This window comes from Leucoraja erinacea, chromosome 20, assembly GCF_028641065.1.
Source record: "Leucoraja erinacea ecotype New England chromosome 20, Leri_hhj_1, whole genome shotgun sequence".
NCBI lineage: Eukaryota > Metazoa > Chordata > Chondrichthyes > Rajiformes > Rajidae > Leucoraja > Leucoraja erinaceus.
The window spans coordinates 32,806,444-32,822,913 of NC_073396.1; the positions used below are offsets into that span (position 1 = coordinate 32,806,444).

At 43.4% G+C, this 16,470-nt stretch overlaps 1 protein-coding gene across 1 annotated transcript in view; it reads left to right on the forward strand.

Moving 5' to 3' along the window:
* Positions 1–11,576, forward strand: part of wdr90 (WD repeat domain 90) — a 101,871-nt gene extending 90,295 nt beyond the window's left edge. Inside the window, 9 exon segments of the mRNA XM_055651822.1 lie at positions 33–144; positions 353–524; positions 1,878–2,000; positions 2,230–2,410; positions 2,545–2,675; positions 3,386–3,529; positions 6,816–6,941; positions 7,276–7,360; positions 11,076–11,576. Coding sequence (XP_055507797.1) covers positions 33–144; positions 353–524; positions 1,878–2,000; positions 2,230–2,410; positions 2,545–2,675; positions 3,386–3,529; positions 6,816–6,941; positions 7,276–7,360; positions 11,076–11,263 — 1,262 coding nt within the window. The 3' untranslated portion in view covers positions 11,264–11,576.
* The last annotated feature ends 4,894 nt before the right edge of the window (positions 11,577–16,470 follow it).

Consider the following 16,470-nt stretch of genomic DNA (forward strand, 5'->3'; position numbering starts at 1 on the left):
GTGTTATTGATTCTACTGGATTTATTTTCTAGGAATTGTGCAATGTCGGGGTTATCGCTTGATGAGTGGCAGCAACACAAAGAAAATCCGGCTGTGGGCAGTTGCTGCAGTGCAGGAAATGAGATGTGAAGAAACAGGAGCAAGGTGATACTGCTGAACTGAACCTTCATTAGTGTGGACATTTTAATTTATACATAGAAGGAGAAATTGCATAACAGTAGGAAAGATTAAAGCCTGAAAATTTCGGTCTGCTGGTTAATATGAAATAGAGTTGTGATTTCTAGCTTGAAACATTACTGTGGTCTACAACAACTACTTGCATCTGTGCTGAAAGTTATGATTTTTCTTTCAGATCAAATTCAGTGCTTCTAGAACATGAAATGATTCTGGATGGCACTGTGGTTAGTGCAGTCTTCGATGATATAATGGACATGGGAATCGTGGGAACCACAGCGGGAACACTGTGGTATATAAATTGGGCTGAAAATACCAGCATCCGTCTGATCAGTGGCCACAGAAACAAGGCAAGGTCATTTCCCAATTGTTCTATACTGAGATTAGTTACAGGTTGGAAAAATAATAACAATCAAATGTGGAACAATGGGGAAAATAAGGGCACACTGAGTGACCTGCTTATTTCTGCTTGGAACTTGAAGGATAGCCATGGGCTCTCCTACAGAGGAAAGTTCATCATGAGTTTGCATTGGTGACAGAAAAGGCTGATTCTCTGAACAGCAGAAAGGGGAGTAGAATTTGCTATACTGTGGCATAAAATCTATCTATATAATATTAAAACTCTGTGGCTGGCTGGCTGTGTGTGTTTCTGACTTGTGGCTGCTGGCACCCGCATCTCGCCTCAAAGACGCCATTTAAAAACAGCCGCACTGCTGATTCCTGAACCGCATGAGTTGGAGGACCACGTCTCCCGTAGGGGCCACGAGTAGGGAACGGCTGCGTTGGGAGAGCAGACCCAACGGGTCTGCACTTGGTCTAGTATAATATTAAAACTCTGTGGCTGGCTGGCTGTGTGTGTCTGTGTGTTTCTGCCTGACTTGTGGGTGCCAGCCTTTGATTCGTTGCTACGCCAACACCAGACCTATAAACTCCTAAATGTTTTCCATTTCGGTAGAGATTTCACTTTTCATTCCAAGTATCCACTCCTCATTAAATTTTGTCGTCTTTATGTACACAATTTTAATAAAATCCTTCTCCCTCCCCCCCCCCCCCCCCCTTCCCCACTCACTCATTTTGTCGCCTCCTGCTGGCCAGCGACCATAACGGCTGCTGGCGCCAACCTCTCGCTTCAAAGACGCCATTTAAAAACTGCCGCACTGCTGACTGCTGGAATCTTATGTTCGGGAACGGTTGAGTTGGAGGATCACGTCTCCCGTGGGGGCTACGGGTAGGGAACGGCCGCGTTGGGGGAGCAGACCCAATGGGTCTGCACTTGGTCTAGTAATCTTTAAAAGTCTGATCGTTGAATATTGTGAAAGAATGGATAAATCTTCATCTTTGACAAAGAAATTCAGAGGAAAAAAATAAACAAAATATTTTTGTACAGCTGCCATTTGACCTTGATCATCTTCATTAGTCCAAAAGTGAAATTTACAGCACTCCAAAATAAAGAAACCCAATGAAGCCAGCTGCTTTTAAATAAAATATACCATGATACTTTACAGTGCAGAAATTAATATCCTGTATTTCTATTTGTAATGAATCATGTTTTTTTTTGACAAATTCAGTCCATACTGTTAGACTGAAAAAATGGGTATCAGTATTTGTGGCAGTGGAATGTGGTTGTTTGGTACTCATTGAATATAAATAAGCTGGAAATTATTGAACACTTTGATCAGTTTATTTTTCTTTCCTTCATTCAGGTTAACCAGGTCATTTTTAGTCCAGATGAAAGCCGCTTTGCCACATGTGCAGAGGATGGCAGCTTAAGGGTGTGGGTCATGAACGGCACTGAGCTAGTTGTTCAGTTTCATGTCCTTAACCAGGTATGTTACCAAATGGGAAAAGGACTAGAAATGGGTTGACATGCTGTTTATTCTATTGGAGGGAATTCTTATTAGCATATTATAAAGTCATTATACAACAGTTAAAATTTATTGAGCATATTTTTTATTAGCAGTTGTTTCACTTGCACTGTGGAGTTTTGGCATGCTATAGGAAATGGAAAAAAACGATGGAAGCATTGATACTCAAGTAAATATGTTTTTTCTTCAGAGTTGCTTGTGTATGGCTTGGAGCCCCACAATCAATTCAAGGAAATGTGCTGACAAACAGCAAATAGTTGCAGGATACAGCGATGGTACAATCCGCCTTTTTGGAATCTTGAAAACTGAAATGGAATTGAAGATTCACCCTCATCCTGTGGCAGTCAGTGCTATTACATACTCTATGGATGGTACGATACACTCTGTGTAGATCACACAATATTCACACCACTAATGCATGGCTTCTACCAAGAATGCACAGCAACTATTCTGCCTTTAATGCAAGGTGTTATTAACATTGACAAACTTTTTGTAATTTCCTCAGGTGAGGTCATTATTTCAGGAGGTAAAGATGGCTTGATGGCCGTGAGCAGTCCTCGTACAGGAATTACCATCCGTATTATCAGTGATCATAAAGGTTCTCCAATTACAACAATCGAATGTACACAGAAAAGAGTAAGATTCACATTCAAAAAAGGTTATGGCATCAAATTTAGAGTGAAATCTAGATCTATCATATATTTTAAATAAAAATTAGTTTCAATTTACAATTGACCCCTCTCTCTCTTACCACTTGCCCTTGGGTACCATTCATCCCTCTTTAAAATCTGTCACCTGTTTTTCAAAGAAATTACCCTGTATCTCTCCCCCCCCCCCCCCCCCCCCCCCCCCCCCATCCATTCAAACTACAGCCCACTTCCAATCATCTTATCCTCTCCAGTGCTTGAACATGCTGTAAACTCATTCCTCAAACTCCTCAAATCCCTGCAACCAGATCACAGGTTCCTTTCATATTACCACAACAGCTCTTACTAGAGTCACCAACCTTGTGATTGTGACAAAGGAAGTCTATCATCCCAGAATGTATTTGTTCCACTACTGGCTGCTGTTCCTTCATTTGCAAAGACCTTAAATTCTTGAATTCCCTCTTACTAATCTCTGAACTCTTTTTTGAGCATGCACCTTAACACTGATCTGTGCAACAAGACTTTTAATCATTTACACTAATATCTTGTGTAGCTTTGTTTGCTACAGTAAAAAAGATCTTATGTTTTTTCAAGATAATGCCACTATTAAAAAAATGTTAATATCATGTTACCTTCTGCTGACAGTGGGATGTTGAATTTGAATTAATGATGTTTGATTATTTTCTTTTTTTTTCCAAGTATGATGAATTTGGTCTTGAAGGTGATGAAATGTGGTTAGCGGTCAGTTCTGATCGGCGCGTTAGTATTTGGGCTGCTGACTGGCATAAAGACCAGTGTGAACTCATTGACTGGTTGACATTCCCAGCACCTATTGAACCTCAGGTGAGATTAATTTCTATTTTATTTGTTAGGGAGGTGAATGGACTATGTGAAACATCATCTATGTGCTACTGACATTAGCTTACTGACATTGAACAGGTTTATTTCTCTTCTAGCCTGATTGTATTTTGGTAGTTGTTCACTGGAGCCTATCACTGTGTGGATGGGAAAACTGACCCTGTTTAGAAATGCTCCACTTTGATAAATTTATCTTGTTTTATGACAGAATTGTTTGTAGAAAACATGAAGCCCAATGCTATATTTAAGACACAGTGTTAGTCTAAATGGTATAATATTATGATTTAAGAATTTAACGGTATGTGGGATGTTATCTATGAATAAAATATGTAACTGGTTATACTGCTTTTGGTATGTCAGAAATGAGGCAGGATAAAATTAACATTCTCGTGCATATGTGAACTGGAAAAATCATATGTCAACACAGATTGAGCCAAGTTTGCTATTTGTTGGAAATAGGAGGAACAATAATATTTTAGACCTTAAATGTCCCATTGCACTTTACAGTCAAGTAAATTGTTTTAAATTGTTGTCATTATTTTGTGGTAGCAGCTAATTTGAGCACTGCAGAATCCACTGAAGCATGTAGTTTAGATTAGAAATACGGTGTGGAAAATAGGCCCTTCAGCCATCTGAGTCCATGCTGACCATCAGTACACCAGTTCTATGTCCTACACGCTTGGGGCAATTTACAGAAAATAATTAACCTAACTAACAAGCTGATCCAGACAGTCATGGCCAAGCATCATGTGCCGGGCCAAGTGGCAGATCTCATCCTGGACTATTACAACCAGTTCAGCATGAGAGTCTCATCAGGGTCAGTAACATCAGAGTGGCACAGACTGGAGGTTGGGATCATCACAGGCTGTACCATCTCTGTGATCCTTTTTGCCTTGGTGATGAACATGATCGTCAAGTCTGCTGAGCCATAGTGCCGGGGCCCTCGGACCAAGTCAGGAATGCGCCAACCACCAATCAGAGCCTTCATGGATGACCTGACTGTCACCACTGAGTCAGTGCCAGGAGGCAGGTGGATCCTGCAGGGGTTGGAGAAGCTGATTGGATGGGCAAGGATGAGGTTTAAGCCAGGAAAATCAAGGTCACTCTTGCTGAAGAAGGGCAAAGTCATGGACAGGTTCAGCTTCACCATCGAAGGGACACCAATCCCAACTGTCTCCAAAAGGACAGTGAAGAGTCTTGGCAAGTTGTTTAACAGCAGCCTGAAGGATACAGCATCTGTCCAGGCAACCTGTCAGGAGCTGGAGAGTTGGTTTAGAGCAGTCGGAGCTTCCCGGCAAGTTCAAGTTCAGCATGGTATCCTGCCAAGAATACTCTGCCCACTGCTTGTCTACGAAGTCCCAATATCCATCGTAGAGAGATTGGAGAGGAAAGTCAGAGCTTTCTCAGAAGGTGGCTGGGACTGACCAGGAGCCTTAGCAGCATCGCCCTTTACGGAAATAACACCAAGCTCCAGCTGCCCCTGAAGTCCCTGGACTCGGGTGACTCGGGCCAGAGAGGTGATGCTGTACAGGGACTCCAGCGACCCCAAGGTGGCTCAAGCAGGGGTGGAGGTGAAAACTGGGAGGAGGTGGAGAGCCGGCGAAGCCGCGCTGCAAGCAGAGTCCCGGATATGCCACAGAGTCCTGGTGGGAGCAGTGACTCCGGGAAGAGCAGGCCTGGGAATTTTCCCATCAGTTTGACAAGGTCAAGGGGAAGGAGAGGCGCAGGCTGGTCCAGGAGGAAGTGAGGGCAGTGGTGGAGAAGGAGAGGTCTACCAGAGCAGTTGGATTGAGGCAGCAGGGATCCTGAACAAGGTGGGAGCAGGTCATGGACTGAAAAGTCACATGGACTGAGCTCTGGCAGGCTGAACCACAGCGCATCAAGTTCCTGGTCCAGACAGTGTATGATGTCCTGCCCAGCCCATCGAACCTCTTCATCTGGGGCAAAGCGGAATCTCCAGATTGCCCGCAAATCCTGAGCTGTTGCCAAAGACTCATGTGCAGGGCTGGTACACATGGCGTCACGACCAGGTTCTTAAACCCATTGCAGAAGCCATCAGCATGGGAATCAGCAGCTGCAGACGAGAATGCCCCACCACCCAGATGATCAGCTACGTGAAGGCCGGAGTGCAGCTGCCAAGAACCACAGCAGCCAGGAATCAGTCAGGAATCCTGGCGACTGCGCAGGACTGGCAGCTTTCCGTAGACCTGGTAAACAGCTGAAGTTCCCACGGCACATTGCCATGACCACCGTGGGGCCAAATATCCTCCTGGTCTCAGAGACGACCAAAAACATCGTCTTGTTGGAACTGACAGTGCCGTGGGAGGACCGGCTGGAGGAGGCCCACAAGAGGAAGATGGCCAAGTATGATGAGCTGGTCATAGACTGCCGCAAGCAGGGCTGGAAGGCAAGGTGTATGCCCATCGAGGTTGGCTGCAGAGGTTTTGCAGGGCAATCGCTCTACATGGGCATAAACGGAGTGGCGAGGATGAAGGCCATCAAGAACACCACATGGGCAGCGGAGAAGGCCTCGAGATGGCTCTGGATCAGGAGAGGAGGTCCATGGGGAGGAGTGAATGCCACCTGAACACAAGTCGTGGTCTGATCAACCACGGCTGGGTCGCCTGGGTGAGGGTGTCTGATGTTGAAAGACCCGAAACACCCAATGACCCCAGGTTACATCACTGATGATGTGTTCAGGAGCATCTATAGATGTATTTGTATCAAACAAACCTGTACGTCTTTGGAATATGGGAGAAGACCGCAGCATCTGCAGTGACCGTGTGGTCACTGTGAGCAAATACAAACTCAGCACAGAATGCACCCGAGGCAACGATCTAACCTGGATCTCTGGAGCTCTGTTAGCAGCTCAATCACTGCACCGCCCCTTTTTTGCAAAACCTTCCATTATTTTATCTAAGCAAAGTAACTTATTTTTTCATGGTTTTAATTGACCAAGCATAGGTCAGAGCTCCCCTATATCTTGTATCCATCTTGACATTAATGGGATGAGTTGTCATGGCAAAATATTGCAGAAAGGTTGACACTCCCAGCAATACAGTAATGAAGTGTCATATGCTTGGGTCTCTGGAGTGGAGGTTGACTACAGTCTATGGAGCCATTTATGATATATTAGGGGAAAACAAAGTACGTTTTTCCTTTGTTAAGAATGAGCAACTCTGGCATTCTGCACACTAAATAAACATTAGAATAAACAATCAGAAGGCATTTCAAATTAGAATACATTGTTTGATTTCAATTTTTGTTTCAGATACGTGACAAGAATAGTCTCCCACCGAGTCTGGCTGCCTTCTCTCCTCGTCAGAGTGGCATTGTGGTATACGTGGGATTTGGAGTGAAACCGGAAATTATTTTGTATTGTCTCCATAGCAAACAGGTATAGCCAAAAACAGCTTTATATAACACAGTACTATATATTTGTGCTTTGATAATTTGACATAGTGTTCGAGAATGTAAAGTAACATTGTTGTTTGGCAGAGCATCAAACTAAAGTACAGTTGCCATGTGAAATTGCACACATTTGTGGAACAGTTCACTAACTATGTTGGATAGTTGCACCTGGTATGGGTGAAACAAACAGGGATGAGAGGGGGGGGGGGTGTATTTGAGTATCTGGAGGAACAAATATCAGGTTTACAAAAATGATTCTACCTATATTATTTGTGACATTCTTTGAATAAACTGAACTGCCCCTTTTTTTCTTATCTCAGACAATTAAACAAATAGCTTTACCTCATTGGGCTGCAAGTTTGTGCCTCTCTCCAACAGGACAACTTATTGCTGTGGGGACCTGTGGTAAGAATTATTTTTGTTCTATGATCTGTACCACTAGTTCTTGTAAATGAAATTCAACCAGAAAAGGCACCAAATATTAATGTGACTCCTGATCAGTCAAACACATTGCATGCATTAAAATAATAAATAACTTAACAATATTGGAATGTGAATTTATGCCCGTGGTATTTCATGTTGACGTACCAATAAATCTGTGAGAAATTAACCTGATTAAGTTGTGGGGGAAGAGGGGAAATGTCTATTAAGCTGGTGAACAAGGTTGTTTAGGTGACAAATTTAACATTCTCTTTGTTCTTTCCTGCCCTATCCCTCGCCAAAACTGCTTTTTTTTTCCCTCACTTCCCTAGTTCTGATGACCGGTCATTGACCAAAATGTTTCTCTGACGAAGGGTCTCTACCCGGAATGTCACCCATTCCTTCTCTTCAGTGATGCTGCCTGTCCTGCTGAGTTACTCCAGCATTTTATGTGTCTCTCCAATAGATGCAGCTGAGAATTTCCATTTAATATTATAGTATATATGGTATACTAAATAGTGCGGAGGAGGGATTGACAAATTGGGAGTATGAAGATGGAGTTGAAGGGGAAGTGAGTACAGGAAAAGTTACAAAAGACTCCCGAATTAATGGGAAGGAAAGTTCGAGAAGGGATAAGAGAGTAAGGTCAGGCCCATTTGGCAGCGGTGCGAGAGGGAAGGTGAATACTGAGGTCAAAGTGTTGTATAGGAATGCGCGAAGTATAAGAAATAAAGTGGACGAGCCTGAGGCTCAGTTAGAAATTGGCAAGTATGATGTTGTGGAAATTACAGAGACATGGCTGCAAGAGGGCCAGGGATGGGAACTGAATATTCAACCTCCTATCGAAAAGACAGACAGGTGGGCAGAGGGGTTGGGGTAGCTCTGTTGGTGAGGAATGAAATTCAGTTCCTTGCAAGGGGTGCATTGAAACAGGAGATGTGGAGTCAGTATGGATAGAACTAAGGAGTTGTAATGGTAAAAATACCCTAATGGGACTTATCTACAGGCCCCCAAACAGTAGCCTGGACATAGGGCGCAAGTTGAATCGGGAGTTAAAATTAGCATGTAGTAAAGGTAATGCTACGGTTGTTATGGGAGATTTCAACATGCAGGTAGACTGGGAAAATCAGGTTGGTACTGGACCCCAAGAAAGGGAGTTTGTGGAGTGCCTCCGTGATAGCTTCTTAGAGCAGCTTGTATTGGAGCCTACCAGGGAGAAGGCAATTCTGGATTTAGTGTTATGTAATGAACCGGATTTGATAAAGGAACTTGAGGTTAAGGAGCCATTAAGAGGAAAAAAATAGTTAAGACCAAAGTTGGACCCTTGGAGACTGAAAAAGGTGAATTTATTATGGGAAACAAGGAAATGGCAGATGAGTTGAACAGGTACTTTAGATACGTCTTCATTAAGGAGAACACAAACAATCTTCCTGATATAGTAGTGGCCAGAGGATCTGGGGTGATAGGCAATCCACATTAGGCAGGATATGGTGTTGGGTAGACTGATGGGGGGGACTGAAGGCTGATAAATCCCCAGGGCCTGATGGTCTGCATCCCAGGGTACTTAAGGAAGTGGCTCTAGAAATCGTGGACGCATTGGTGATCATTTTCCAATGTTCTGTAGATTCAGGATCAGTTCCTGTGGATTGGAGGGTAGCTAATGTTATCTCACTTTTTAAGAAAGGCAGGTGAGAGAAAACAGGGAATTATAGACCAGTTAGCCTGACATCGGTGGTGGGGAAGATGCTGGAGTCAATTTTAAAAGATTAATTAGTGGCACATTTGCATAACACTGACTGGATTGGTCTGAGTCAGCATGGATTTTCGAAGGGGAAATCATGCTAGACTAATCTTGAATATTTTGAGGATGTAACTAGGAAAATGGACAAGGGGTGTACCTGGACTTTCAGAAAGCATTTGATAAGGTCCCACATAGGAGATTACTAGGCAGAATTAGGGCACATGGTATTGGGGGTAAAGTGCTGACATGGATAGAAAATTGGTTGGCAGATAGGAAACAAAGAGTAGGAATTAACGGGTCCCTTTCAGAATGGCAGGCAGTGACTAGTGGGGTACCGCAAGGCTCGGTGCTGGGACCGCAGCTATTTACAATATACATCATTGATTTCAATGAAGGGATTCAAAGTAACATTAGCAAATTCGCAATGACACAAAGCTGGGTGGCAGTGTGAACTGTGAGGAGGATGCTATGAGAATGCAGGATGACTTGGACAGGTTGGGTGAGTGGGCAGATGCATGGCAATGCAGTTTAATGTGCATAAATGTGAGGTTCATCACTTTGGTAGCAAAACCAGGAAGGCAGATTATTATCCAAATGGTGTTAAGTTGGGAAAAGGGGAAGTACAACGGGATCTGGGGGTCCTGTTCATCAATCAATGAAAGTAAGCATGCAGGTACAGCAAGCAGTGAAGAAAGCGAATGGCATGTTGGCCTTCATAACAAGAGGAGTTGAGTATAGGAGCAAAGTGGTCCTTCTGCAGTTGTATAGGGCCCTAGTGAGACCACACCTGGAGTATTGTGTGCAGTTTTGGTCCCCTAATTTGAGGATGGACATTCTTGCTATTGAGGGAGTGCAGTGTAGGTTTACAATGTTAATTCCAGGGATAGCGGGACTGTCATATGCTGAGAGAATGGAGCGGCTGGGCTTGTATACTCTGGAGTTTAGAAGGATGAGAACAGTTTCAGAATAAGGGGTAAGCCATTTAGAACGAGACGAGGAAATACTTCACACAGAGAGTTGTGAGTCTGTGGAATTCTCTGCCTCAGAGGGCGGTGGAAGCCGGTTCTCTGGATACTTTCAAGAGAGCTAGATAGGGGGAGAAGGCAGGAACGAGGTACTGATTAGGGATGATCAGCCATGATCACATTGAACGGTGGTGCTGGCTCGAAGGGTCGAATGGCCTACTCCTGCGTCTATTGTCTATTGTCTATTTCTTTCCTTATGCTTTCAGGCACTGTACGATACTTATCAGATGTTCTTCTGTTTAAATTAAATGATTTAGCATAATCTCCCATATCATCACAGAACAAAACATTGATAAACAGCACTGTGTAAACATAATTTGCTTGTCAATTTGTTTCATTGCCATAAACAAAGCGATTGCAGCTTAATGCCTACATGGAACCTGTTAACACAATTCTCCACCATCACCCAATTTTCTTGTACAACCCCAACAAGCTACTCTCTAGTTTATGGTTTTGAGTGTAACTCTGCCTTTAAATATTCCAAGAAATGGAAGAGCACAAGGACCACATGATATATTTCTAATTGAAATGCTTAAAATATATCTAGTCATCAGGAATAAGAACCTATCTTCAAAATAAAATGTATTTCTCCCAGATGAGGTCTACAGGTTGTTATAATGCATGGACTAAAACACTGAGCAATATTTTGATTAGTACAAAAGACTGTTAAAACCTAAATGTGGCATCAAGACTGGTTCACATTTTTGTAATTCCAGTAAACAAATATTGTAAAATATTTTCAATCTGTGAATAGAAAACTTTGGAATATACTTGTTGTGGATTAAATGGTAAATAGAAAGTCAACAGTAGAAGCTTCAAACCAATGAGATTTATGCATTAAGTAAGAATTATTTGAAGCCAAAACTTTATCTTTAACACATTTTATGTCATACACTGTTCAGATTTCATAGGTTGTATTATTCATGTTTTGCAGAGAGACTTATGAAGATAATTCATTATCCAAATGGAAAATGCCAAGATTTCACTGGGCACAATGATACTGTTCACTTCATTCGATTTGCACCATCTGGAAAATTCCTCCTATCTATTGCATACAATGAGGTGTTGGTCTGGCAGGTTCAAAAAACACCTAGCGATCTCAACAGTATACAATATCTCTAAGGTTGCATTTCAAACAAAGGTCATACTAGCTGTGTGACTGTTTTCATGAATATAGATACTCAGTGGGATCATATTTTGCATAATGGAGTTTATTTCTGACACCATCGTACACGATTTGTAATGTAAAATATTGATAGTTCAATCATCATTTAATAATGTTGGTGCATTGTACACATGGAGTTTTTATAAATAGCTGCACTGAGATGTTTTTAAATCTGGACAAGGTTTTAGTGCAAGATTTTGTATGTAATCTGATCATTTAATTTTTATTCAAATTATTTTCTACATTAATAAATTTTTTACTCGTCTCCAACTTGAGTGTTAATTGTGAATTCATGATGCTTTTTCTGCTGGTTTTGATTCCATCAAACATTTCACTGAAATATTACCCAGGTTAGGGCAGTCAACACTTGTTCTCATGTTGTTCATCAGGTTGGAGTGCAGAGATGTAAGCTTCATTTTGTACACGTGCTGCTGTCGCCTGTAGATCCTTTTGTAGACGACTGGTTTATCATTCCTCTTTAGTACAACTGAAGAGAAGAGCCTATAGCACGTCATGCTTGGGTCTTATCGTTTCAGACAGAAACAACCACTCATTTTATGAACGCTTTATAAGTGATGACTATAAATCTTGAGCACAATTTCAATAGAAAATTCTAAAATATTAATTGTTTCTTAATCCTGAAACAAAGTGGAGAATCACAATCATACACTAGTCAATTGTTTGCATTTTAAAATGGCATATGAAAGATAATTATACTAGTTCATACAGGATCTCTCAAATGTTGATGAACACTTTGTTCCATTTTAGGATGTTCACATGACACGGATGGATTAAAAATAGCAGGCATTGATGCAGCACCCCACAAAATGGTGCAGAAACATTGTGACACACTGACAAGCAAATGACATTCACATTCTCATTGAATTTGGCCCACAAGTCCAAGAAGCTGATCTAAGGGCTGCTGATAATTTAAATTAACAACTACAGCAGGTTGGACAATTTTACTTCGGAGTCACGTGAGTGACTACGTGAAGAACCCGTCCGGCACGCATGCGTGACATGAGCGTTCACGCAGTGCGTGACATGAGCGTTCACGCAGTGCAACAGCGACGAATGGGAATACAGGCGCTCCCGCTACAAGCTTTAAAAAGACGGACCGTCAGGTAAGTACTAACTCTGAGGTCGTTATTGGAAAACTTTGTTTTGCTTTGTGCTCTCCAGACTGAGAAAAAAACTGGAGAAAATGAGCACGGCACGACAATGGAAAAAGACCGCCCCCCTGTTCGACTCCAACAGAACAGGAGTGTTTCATCAGTGGGGGGCGAGAGGCGGCACCTGGACCACACACGCTATCACTGATGACTGACCAGGAAGACTCTCGACCCGAGAGCGGCAAAGGCAGCCGCCTGAGCCGCATGGAAAGACTCATGGAGCAAATGCTCCAGCGAGACGTGCTTCGGGAGCTGGAGCAGTCTCGCCAAGGGAGCTCAGGCACTCCCCCAGTGCCTTACAATGCACTGCCCATCGCTTCCCCCTCAGCCGAGGACAGCGTTGGCGACCAGGACTGGGCTGGTCAGGAACAGGGGTCACTGGCCGAAGATGTCGGGAGTAGGCACGGAGTACATGACCAGGAAGAGCTGCTGGGTTTGGTGAATCGCTACGCGTCTACACCACGAGCAGGGCGGCCGTTGCAGCCAAAATTGGCGGCCAGCATTGACTACCTGTCCTTCAAATCCCTACAAGAACAGGTAGTCAATGAGGCACTAGAACTATATTCGCCTCCGGAGAACTGCATTTCGCTCAACGTACCGGCCATCAACAGCCAAATCTGGGGGTACGTTGGGAAGAGTATCCGAAACCAGGAACTGAAATTGCAGCTATTACATCCTATGCTCGTTCCGTGGATGGGGTGGACATGACCACCAACCAGCAAGACACTCCAGCTCTGCAACACCCAATATGAAATAAACAACCTCTGTAAGGAGATAATAAGACCTGCCCTCAACCCCAAATTTGCAGGACTGTGCATAACACCGGCCTCAGAGCCACAGATCCTGCTGTTTGGCGAGGACTTGTCAAAACAAGTAAAAGACCTCGAGGAAGAGTCCAAAGCATTCGGCCTCATGAGGGCATGCCCCAGAACGAGCAGGCCCACACAACCCAGACGGCAGTACCCCACCGCGTCCACCAGTCGACTTCAAACCCATGGGACTGGTGAAAGCTCGGGGTCCACATCCCTGAAAGCCTTTTTTAGGCCAGGGCCCAGAGCGGACCCCATGAAAAATGCGCCACCCCCAACCAGCAGTACATCCAGCAGCACAACGTCGGATGAAGAAACCGAAGAAAGGCACACACCCATAACTATGGAGGTAGTTGGGTCTGGTTCCTACCAGCATATGAAAAGTGGGGAAACTACTAACGGGGGAGATTATACCTGTTCATGGAAGCATGGAGGTCTATCACAAATAATACTTAACAGTATTCGTGAATATAAAATAGAATTCATCCAAGAAAACGTGCCACCAGTTCAGCATGCACCCCAATGGGTCTTTACCCTCTCAGTCAAAGAAAAACTAGAGGGTCAAGCAGAACTGGTGAGGTTACTCACAAAGGGTATCATTGAGAAATCCAAACGTGAACCTTTGGAATTTGTGTCAAATATATTTACCAAAAACAAAAAAAGATGGTGGATGTCGCATCATCATTGACTTAACCTCACTGAATACCTTTGTTAAGTATATACATTTCAAAATGGAAACATTTGTAACTGCCAAACAACTGATATCATAAGGAAACTTTATGGCAAGCATCGATTTAAAAGATGCCTACTATTCAGTACCCATTCAAAAGGATCATCGCAGATACCTGAAATTTACCTGGATGGGGCAACAATGGCAGTTTAAAGCGTTGCCTAATGGGTTAACATCAGCCCCAAGACTATTTACCAAGATATTAAAACCAGCCTTGGCAACATTAAGAAAACAGAGACATATTGTCATGGCATATCTTGATGATATTCTAATAGTAGGCAAAACCATGGAATTGGCTAAATCAGCTGTATTAGCTACCAAACAATTGTTTGAAACCCTGGGATTTGTCTTGCATCCAGATAAATCTAAGTTGACACCGTCCACAACTATGGACTATCTGGGATTCACAATTAACTCAGTCCACATGTCTGTAACATTGCCAAAAGATAAAGCAGCAGAATTGGCACAGACGTGTAACAATTTAATGGTTAGTGATCGACCAACCATTCGACAAGTGGCAAGAGTAATTGGCAAAATAGTAGCAACACTTCCAGCTACACAATTTGGACCTCTGCACTATCAAAACCTACAAAGGGCAAAAGTGCAGGCGTTAAAATGACATACAGGAAACTTTGACCGAACCATGAAATTACCCATTGAAGCGATATCAGAGTTACAATGGTGGATAGTGATCATTTGGCATAGTTCCAGCCCTATCATCATCAATAATCCAACGTTAACTATACAAACAGATGCCGGGGCTCAAGGCTGGGGAGCAACTAATACCATATCCAGCACAGGTGGTAGATGGACTAACCTAGAACCATCTTTACTACAGACACTGCGCGTAAATTATTTGGAAATGTTGGGTGCGTTTTATGGTTTAAAAGCATATTCTACGAATATGCACCACTTGCATGTTCGTTTACATATTGATAATACCACGGTGGTGGCCTATATTAACCATATGGGCGGAATAAAATCGATATCATGTGACAATTTGGTCAACACAATCTGGCAATGATGTGTCGACAGACATATTTGGCTATCAGCAACTTACCTACCATGTAAGCTAAATACAGTGGCAGACACCAGGTCACGCAAATTCAATGATAACACCGAATGGATGTTAAATCCCAAAGCATTTGCTAAAATTACAAAGCAATATGGCACACCAGATATCGATCTCTTTGCATCCAGACTAAATCACCAGGTACCAATGTATGTCGCTTGGGAACCAGACCCTGAGGCAGCAGCGATAAATGCATTCGCGCTGGACTGGGGAAAATATTTCATTTATGCCTTTCCCCCCTTCTGCCTCATCAGTTGGGTACTACGCAAAATACAGATGGACTCTGCTTCAGGTATTTTGATAGTACCCGACTGGCCTACACAGCCATGGTTCCCAGTGGTCCTCGACATGGTTCTCAAAACCCTAATGACCTTTCCCAGTAGCCCAGACCTATTGACTCACGGTATCAGGCATAAGCCATCCATGCCATGATAAAATTAAACTACTGGGTTGCAGATTATGAAAAGACCACTGCTGGGCCTGGGATTGTCTGACAGGACCATCAACATGATTACAGCGTCCCACCGTATGTCCACAAGAAAACAATACCTATCGAGCATCAGGAAGTGGGAAAGATACTGCTCGAATACTGGAACTACATACTCATCTACAACCATAACCAATGTACTGGAGTTCCTGGCAGGCCTTCACCACAATGAAGGACTGAGCTGCAGCGCCATCAATACTGCCAAAAGGGCTCTGTCAGCCTACTTAATACAGGCATCAGGACAACAGGCCATAGGGTCTCACCCGCTGGTGATCAAACTCATGAGAGGTATATTCAACTCCAATTCCCCTAGACCTAGGTACACCAAAATCTGGGATGTCAGTGTGGTCCTGACATACCTAAGGGGATGGTCACCAGCCAGGTCTCTCACCCTGGAACAGCTAACCCTGAAGACGGTCATGCTGATGGCACTAGTCTCAGCACAGAGAGTCCAGTCCCTCCACTTACTGCGACTGGACAACATGGTTATAACACCAGACCGTGTCTCATTCACCATTCAGGAGCTGGTAAAGCAGAGCAGGCCAGGAACATCAGGCCTAGTTATGGATTTCCGGGCATACCCACCTGAACCACGGTTATGCGTCATGACCCACTTACTAAATTACATCAACACAACAAGAGATCCCCGAGGAAGAGAAAAAGCCTTATGGGTCAGCCACAAGAAACCTCATGGTCAGGTGACGAGCCAAACTAATCTCAAGATGGCTCAAGCAGGTACTGGGAGCTGCTGAATTAAATACTGATATATATACATCTCACTCCACCAGGGCAGCATCCACATCGGCGGCTAAGAGGATGGACGTGCCAATGGACCACATCCTGGCTACAGCGGGGTGGTCCATGGAGAAAACGTTCCAAACGTTCTACAATAAG